Raw genomic sequence first — 8268 nt, forward strand, 5'->3', positions numbered from 1 at the left:
GTCACCCTGTTCCTTTATGCCCATTTTTATAGTGGGCAAATCTCGACGACTAGGGGGGCAATTCTGTTGAGTGCGGGGGCATTTGCCCCCCCAGTTAACATGTTAAAATAGGCCCTGTATCGAATGGTGAAGGTTTCATCGAAATTGGTGCGAATGTTTCGGAGCATGGGCTCATGTCAGTCTGCTCTTCTCGTCTGCTTTTTAGACTCCCCCGAATATAATGATTGGCAGTCGAATAGTGTTCGTATTTTCTATCAACCTTGATTAGTATTTGAAATACATTTGTGGCGCTACCCGGCATTTCCGGCATTCGCTGTTGAGTGCAAGGCCCTATATACGGCTAGGCATATGGTATCGCCATTTTTATTTTTATGATCAAGTTCCGGGGAATATTGACTGGATTGATTACTTTCGCTTTTTGTTTTTTTTTTCAGACCATCTTGACTTGCCGTTGCCAGTGTACTGAGTGTCCCCACACTGATAGTGATAGGTTTTGGTTAAAATTGTCATGTTTTGGTTTTACTGTCCTTGCTTGAGAGTACAATTATAAAATTATTAATTGAGCTGATATATACAGACAGTGGGATTGTATCCAACTGATTTAGACAGATCTATGTTTATAGCATGCTACTAGCTAACATTATTAGGTGGTTGCTGAAAATGTTGCATTTTCACTTGCATTTACAATTCCGACGTGCATTAATTTAGAAGGTCATTTTGATAATTGATATGGCTTTTAGGTTCCTAATTTTATTATCCTCCCAATCTGTGGCTCTGCTTCTGTTTCAAAGGCTACAGAACCAGACTTCAAAGCATGCAAGATCCTGTCTGTGCAGAGGCAATGTGCCAGTTGCCTCTTGCCAGTGCTACATGCTTGCGGAATTATAACAGAGTTGGGTCAGGTTGGAGCTTGCATGGAGAGGTGTTGGCCCTAGCGTATTAGGTTCCATGGGTTGGAGCCATGTGCAGAACTGTTGTGCTAGCGGGCTTTTTGTTGTCTATGAAATTGCCAATTGGTGTACAATGTACACAATGTACAATGTACATGTACAAGAGACAATGGTGTTGGGGTGGGGATAATTGGCCATGCAATATGCATTACTATATTTTGTATCCTAACCCCTGATATCTGTGAATTTTGTGGTAAAAATTAAATGTCTTGCTTGATGCCAGGTGTTGCCAATGTCCAGTCTCAGTGAGGGCAAGTTATGCAGATTTGGCACTAGCTGGTGTTGGGTTGGGTGCAGCTGGTAGACTATGTTGCAACATTTTGCAGTTTGGCAAACAAGCCCTTTTTGCTTACTAGCGCCAGGTTGGTGTACGTTACATTCAAAAGTCAGGCTTTGGCGTAGCTCATTTCCATGACAGCTGTTCTTGTTAGTTGTTATCATCACTGAGTCATTTCTGACCTTATCCGGATGTGGGCCCTGAATAGACCCGGTCTACCCAAGCCCACTAGTAAAACCTAAACCTAAACCTAATCAGTAAGCTGTGCCTGTGCCCATCAGTAAACTTTGTGCTGCCAATTTAATTCAAATAATGGTAGATGGTTGGGGTAGATCCCTTTTTATAAGATGAGATCTAGCATTTATATGTGCTGTTACCTATCTGTAGTTGTGCTTTTGACAGGAAATGTAATTGTATCCTTTGCTGGATTGGCTGTCTACAGGAGTTAAGCATATGGGTACCAATGATCATTGCAGTTTGGGTGCCCTAACCCCCAAATCATTATCATCAGAGTTGAGTGTGGCTGGTAAAATGGCTTTCATACCTCCCCATAAACCTAATGACAGCCTATTCGCTCTATTAAACATGACTATATGTTTAGGCATCACATGCAACAATGATAGAGCAACCAATGTTCGTTATTTGATGGACATGGTTAACCCGCGCCCCGTAGGGGGGCCGAAACGGCCCCCCTGTCCTTTTCCGTCGGTATCTCCTAAACGGCTGGACTTGGAGATATCGCCACTAAACTTTCAGGACCCCTCCGGGCATAAATTTTACACATTGTGACCAAAAATTTTTCCAGAGACTATGATAGGTTGGCCACAAATGACGTCAGAATGACGTCATGTTCTGCCATTTTCGACCGAAAAAAGACCTTCGCGAGAAGAGCTCAGAGCTGTCAGGCCTACACCTTTGAGGATACAGAAAAATGATAAAGACTTAAAAGGTGTAGAATTGACAGGGCTACAAAACTGCTATCTCGAATTTTTGAAATTTTTGAGTTTTGACCCCCAAAAATAAAAAATGCGATGTTTTGGATATATTAGCCAAAAAATCCAAAAAAATTGAGTTTCGAAAAAAAACGGAATATATGTGATAGTACCTACCGTTTTCTATCTATATACCAAATTTCAGATCGATATCTCGTTTTTTGGCCAAGTTTTAGCGAAAAAACTGTTCAAAAATGATGACGTAAAATATTCAAACTCAATTTTTGGCAATTCTAGACCACTTAGGGCAAAACAAAGACCACCATTGGACTCCCCGTGACGAGCTGCATCGAATCGATACCCATTTTATGCAAAAATATCAACTTATTTGACCTAATATGACCTTGACCTGACCTTCACCAAAACGTAACCTAAGCTGGCCCCAAAGGCTGCCTGACCCACATAATCGCATTTGTCATGTAAAATGGACCATAAAACATGCATCACACCGCACACGACACTTTCATATTGTGACCCCCCAGTGACCTGACGCTGTGACCTGACCTGGTATCAGTGACCTCAGATACCGAAGTATGTGTTTGACGAACAATGTACCATCGATGGTTTTCAATAACTTACCAATTTACTCGATTTCACAACACATTTCTTGAAATGCCTGCGAACGGTGAAAATCCGACCTTTGACCTGACCTGTGACGTCATCGGTTTGACCTAAGTCAATGAAATTTGGTCACAAGGTAGTTCCCCGGTGGGACTATCGAACGCCGTTCGAATTTTAAAAATCGGCCGGTAAATTTCCGAGATCTTAGGTGGGGGGGGGGGGAGGCCGAAACGCCCCCCCCCCCACGGGTGGTAGGGTCCGCCGGTAGCCCTACGGGGCGCGGGTTAACTTAAAGGGAAAGATTTAATTGGCTTAACTAATTAAGTTAGTTGTCTATGGTTAGCCATTTGTTATACACTTTTCCTTATTTAACACATCCAATTCCTTTTACGCCTTCCAAACTTAGTCACAGTGATGCACACAGTAATGAACGTAGTAGGTAATGAGAGCTTAGACAACCACCAGCCACCTCAGGGCTTATTATATGTTACTAGTACAGATTTCGGTCAAGTTCAACTCATTCAAGTTGCATTGCTCTCAATATTTAAATTCTGCCAGTTTCCTCTCACTTGTTACCTAAAATTTTTCCTGAATATGATGAGCGTACTATGCTAGACATTTAAACAGTTAAACACTACATATCTAATTCAAATTTCAAGTGGAATATATCTTTCCCTCACTCCCCGCAGGCCGTAGGGGGGGGGGACGCACATTTGCCTGTTCTTTTCCGTAGAATTATCCTAAACTACTGCAGATATCTTCACCAAACATTCAGGAGAGACCCCTCCGAACATCAGTCTTACTGTGGCCAAAAAGTTTTGCAAAGGCTATGATAGGTTGGCCACACCCACAAGTGACGTTAGAATGACGTTATGTTCTACCATTTTCGACCCAACAAATGTTTCCTTGGAAGAGCTGTCAAGCCCACAGCTATGAAGATGCAGAAAAATGTTCAAAGCATAAAAGGTATAATCGCCAGGGCTACAAAACTGCTATCCCAGATTTTTTCATTTTTTCTTCAATTTTTGACCCCAAAATAAAAAGTATTCTTTTTATATAATTCCCTAAAAATCCCAAAAATTATCGAAATTTTGAGATCGATACCTCCTTTTTTTTGTTCAAGGTATGGCGAAAAAATATGTTAAAATTGATATCGGCAAGTCTTCAAACTCAATTTTTAGCCGTTCTGGACCACGTAGCGCAAAACAAAGACCACCGTTTGATTCCCCGTGACGAGCTGCATCGAATAGCCTGTAGACACCCTTTTTTATACAAAAATGTCACTTTTGAAATTTGACCTTTTTCTGACCTTGACCTGCCCTCCACCAGAACGTAACATATACTGTCACTGACCCTAACGGTCATCTAACCCGCATAATCGCATTTGCAATGTGAAACGCAGAAGCGGCGGAACACCTTCAATTAAGGGGGGGGGGGGGCACTGCCGACTTTTGGTCCCATTCTTTCCATGCAACGTCCATAGGGCTAATGTTAAAATGCCAAAATCAAAGGGGGGCACGGTGCCCCGGTGCCCTCCCCGTTCCGCCGCCTATGGTGAAACGGACCATAAAACATGTATCACACGGCGGCCTACCTCGACATATTGTGAACCTCAGTGACCTGACCTCTGTCAGAGTTGTGGCGTGACCTGCTGTAGTGTCCTGTGTCAGTGACATTATGTAGTAAAATATGTGTTAGATCAACAATTATATATCGATGATTTTCAATAGCACGCCTTTAACTCGATTTTCCAACACATATATTTTGACAGTCAATACAAACAATGACAGTACAATAGCAATACAAATAAAATTAAGTGTCAGGTATTGGCCTGTAATGTGAGCACGTAAATGTTCACCCCCCTGATTCTAACTTATGTTTTCTGCTTTTCCAGGGGCAATATCTTGTTGGGTAAGCTTAATTTTTGTTGTTGATTGAAACTTTTATCAAACTTGAGCAATGGCCTCCGTCAAAGATATCACAGCTGAGCTGATGAAGAGTGACCTGTATGAAATGCTTGGCATAGAGCATACCGCTCAGGAAAGTGCTATCAAGAAGGCGTACAGAAAGGCAGCACTGAAATGCCATCCTGACAAAAATCCCGATGATCCGAAAGCTGCAGAGATGTTCATGAAGCTTTCAAAGGTTCTAGAGATACTGTGTGACGCAGATGCCAGGAAAACATACGATCATTTGTTAAAAGCCAGGCAGGCGGCTGCGCTTAGAAGTCGAGAATACGACAGTAAACGAAAAAAGCTTAAAGATGATCTTGAAGCTCGTGAGAGAGCAGCTGAAGTGAACAAAACAAACATACAACAGGATATGGAAAAGTTGCAGGCAGAAATTGAGCGGCTTAGGAAGCAGGGTTCCCGGCAGTTGGAGGAGGAGCAGGCGTTGATGCGGGAGCAGCTGCGGCGGGAGCGGGAAGAGCTGACTAGGGGGACACATGCCAAAGACGAAGCCGGAGACGACAGCTGTCGTCTGAAGGTCAAGTGGAAGCGAGCTCCAGCTGACGGGGTCGGCGAAGTTTACGATCAGGACAAGCTCACGGCCCTGTTCTCGAAGTACGGAGAAGTCGCCGCAGCAGTAGTGTCGAAGAAGAAGAGCAGCGCCTTGGTGGAGTTCTGCGACCCACAGGCTGCCTCCAGGGCTGCTCAGCTCGAGAAGGGCTCCGCAGAAAATCCCGTCACTGTGGAACTCGTTGGTCAGCGACGTGCTCAGGCGGCAGAGCCCGGGAGAGTGTCCGCAGCTCCAACGAGCGCTCCGCCGATGTCGAGGTCATCTTTCGACACATTCGAGAGTTTGGTGCTGCGGAACCTTCGTCAGGCGGAGGAACGTCGGAAACTGACTGAGGCGTTACAGAAAGAGGACTCATAATCGTGCATCATTGAATTTGCAACTCGTTTTTGTCATTTTTTGACATCGTGCAGTACCATGTGTGTATGGTGTTTCGTTGGAGATTTTGTTAATCATTTTCACATTTTCTTTAAAATATTTCCTGCTGCATTTGGGGGCATACGAGTATGTAGTTCATCATTCAGCTGACGTAACGATAGTTACCAATGTATTTCACAACCACATGACTGTCGTGTATAAATGTCTCCCATCCCAGGTGTTCCATATTCAGGCACGGTGGCGTCGTTACCGACACCACTGTCCGTCTGAGATACGCTGACGGCGCCGATCGTGTTTGGCTGTGCTGTGTCCAATACCGCTCCGTCTGGACATTATGGTGGACATTGGCGGCCGGCGGGCCGCCGTGCCATCTGCAGCGCAGGCGTCATTTGTATGCATTTGCGTCCGCAGAGCGATAGTTTTAATGGCACTTGGTCAGGCCACAAACGCCGCCCGCCCGCAGCTGGGATACGAATCGCTCCCATATGGTGGCCGCGGAGAGGGAACTATGTCCGCGGGCCGCGCCTGTTGCTATCGCAGGGCTCCCCCGTGGTTGGCGTCAGGCGTGGACTGTTTTCTAATGTTGTGCCCATGTGTATGATTGTGCGAGAGCTGTGCAGCAATATAGTCATGAACTGTTCTCTGTTCGTGGAAGGCTTGACTGTGCCGTGGAAAACATGCGGGTAGCATTCAGCGGCAGGGAAGGCCGGTGGTATGCGACTCTGCTCAACGTCTGTGTTCTCAAGGCTGACAGGCTCTGCCCGGCGGGAGTGTTTGCTTGCTGCCAGCTAGCGATGGCGTCGGTGCGCTGCACCTGACAGGAACGTGTTGACGTCTGACATCGTCACACCACCCGACCTGTTGACAGACCGACATGATCCGACACATTGACGGATATGGGGCGAGTGGGAGCTAACTGCGCGCTAATTGAAGTAGGGGAGAGTGGGGCACATTCGTGGAAAAAAAATGGATAAATCCGTATATCTGTTCTTTGGTTGGTGCCATAAGCGGCGGAACGGGGAGGGCACTGGGGCACCGTGCCCCTCTTTGCTTTTGGCATTTTAACATTAGCCCTATGGGCGATGCATGGAAAGAATGGGACCAAAAGTCGGCAGTGCCCCCCTCACCTAATTGAAGGTGTTCCGCCGCTACTGGTTGGTGCAATGGCAAAATTGTTGATTGCAGTAGGTATGGAAAGGAACTATTGCAGATAAAGTTATCCTCTAAAATTATCGCTTCTATAAGGAAACATGACTTTTGATAACAATGAATGTTTGCAAGAACCTGCCCCTGGGGCACATACATTCGTGCAAGGGGTGGGGCACTTCCGTGCACCCTGCACAATTTGAGGAATTGCCGGGCATTATCAGAAATTTACCAAAAAGAAATTGGCAGGGGGTCATTTCACTTGATTTCCTTCGACAAGAATGCATTGCACAACAAATGTAGAAAGAATGGGCTGGCCAACAAGAATGTGCCAACTGCCGACCATCGACCCGCCTCCGTGACCTCGCCAAGGTCGCGTGAATTACTTGTCACGACGTCGCAAGCAGCTGAGACTGAGTCAGGCGAGCGTCATAAGTGAAACCTACTACAGATAAGGTCATAAATCGCAAAAACGAAAAAAATGCACGAATGTGCCCCGCAGTGCGTGCACGAACCTGCCCCACCACGTTATTTGTAATACCTATATTTCAAAATTTCTTGCTGCAAAAATGACACTTCTTCAACAAACAAGTTTGCAGCAGTTCCATGAATTCTTCGCCCCCAATTTTGAAAAGCTAAACCACATTTCCGAGTCAGGATCACGAAAATGGCTGTTATGAGAAAGGTTTGGAAAGCGCACGAATAGGAGGCATGTAGGGGAAGGAGGGTGAATTGCGCCACCTAAAGGAAAAACGCTAATTGTAAGAAAACTGCTGCAGATATAAGCATGCACTGGTAACCACTTCAAAGAGGAACTCATTAGCTACGATTTAAGAGCCTCCCGATCAATTAAGAATGTTTCGTTTGCTTCTGACAGCCGCTTTTTTCAGAAACATGCAAAAGGGCGCATTTACCAACAACTGCTGTAAATTGTGCCAGGGGGATGGCGCAATTAGAATCCAATTGCGCTCTACACTTTAACCCGCGCCCTGCTGGGGGGGGGGGTGTTTGAACACCCCCCCCCTTTGTGGTTTTTCGCGAATATCTCAAAAACGGCGGCGCTCCGCGCCGCCGTTTTTGGTACACCTTATCATACATCAATTCTACACATGTTGTAAAAATTTTAGACCAAGGTCATTCAAGGTCAGGTCACCAGGTCACTTGAAGTGACCTCACCTCATAAAAAGTTTCAATGTCTGTCTTAGCTACACCGAGTGACCGATCGCTTTGAAACTTTCAGCGATTGCTAAGAGTAACAGCATGTACAAAATGTATATCTCAGAATTTTGATATCGATGACCTAAGGTCAGGTCAATTTTGCGACCTCCCCATTATAAGTCAATGGGAGAAAATTGAAATGCGCCTCTTTTGGATGAAATACATTATAAACACTCCCAAACACCGAATTACAAGTGGTTTAGACACAATGAACATGAAAATGGTGTCC

The 8268-nt window shown here is 45.2% G+C and overlaps 1 protein-coding gene across 5 annotated transcripts; it reads left to right on the forward strand.

The window, feature by feature from the left end:
- Positions 1 to 278: 278 nt before the first annotated feature.
- Positions 279 to 6315, forward strand: LOC122364636 (dnaJ homolog subfamily C member 17-like). 5 transcript variants are annotated; one of them, XM_043335216.1, is made up of 2 exons: positions 279 to 351; positions 4675 to 6315. In XM_043335216.1, the coding sequence occupies exon 2, from the start codon at positions 4740 to 4742 to the stop codon at positions 5655 to 5657; it is 918 nt and encodes a 305-aa protein (XP_043191151.1). In that variant the 5' UTR covers positions 279 to 351; positions 4675 to 4739; the 3' UTR covers positions 5658 to 6315. The 5 variants fall into 5 exon arrangements, with proteins under 5 accessions (XP_043191151.1, XP_043191154.1, XP_043191153.1 ...); XM_043335219.1 differs by having other exon boundaries at positions 351 to 379; XM_043335218.1 differs by lacking the exon at positions 279 to 351 and adding an exon at positions 582 to 615.
- The last annotated feature ends 1953 nt before the right edge of the window (positions 6316 to 8268 follow it).

The sequence above is a fragment of the Amphibalanus amphitrite genome, unplaced genomic scaffold (genome assembly GCF_019059575.1).
Source record: "Amphibalanus amphitrite isolate SeventyFive unplaced genomic scaffold, NRLGWU_Aamphi_draft 000688F_arrow, whole genome shotgun sequence".
Taxonomy (NCBI): Eukaryota; Metazoa; Arthropoda; class Thecostraca; order Balanomorpha; family Balanidae; genus Amphibalanus; species Amphibalanus amphitrite.

Bases quoted from the DNA above. Each gene is read 5' to 3' on its own strand.
- LOC122364636 (XM_043335216.1), top strand. From the start codon at position 4,740: ATGGCCTCCGTCAAAGATATCACAGCTGAGCTGATGAAGAGTGACCTG.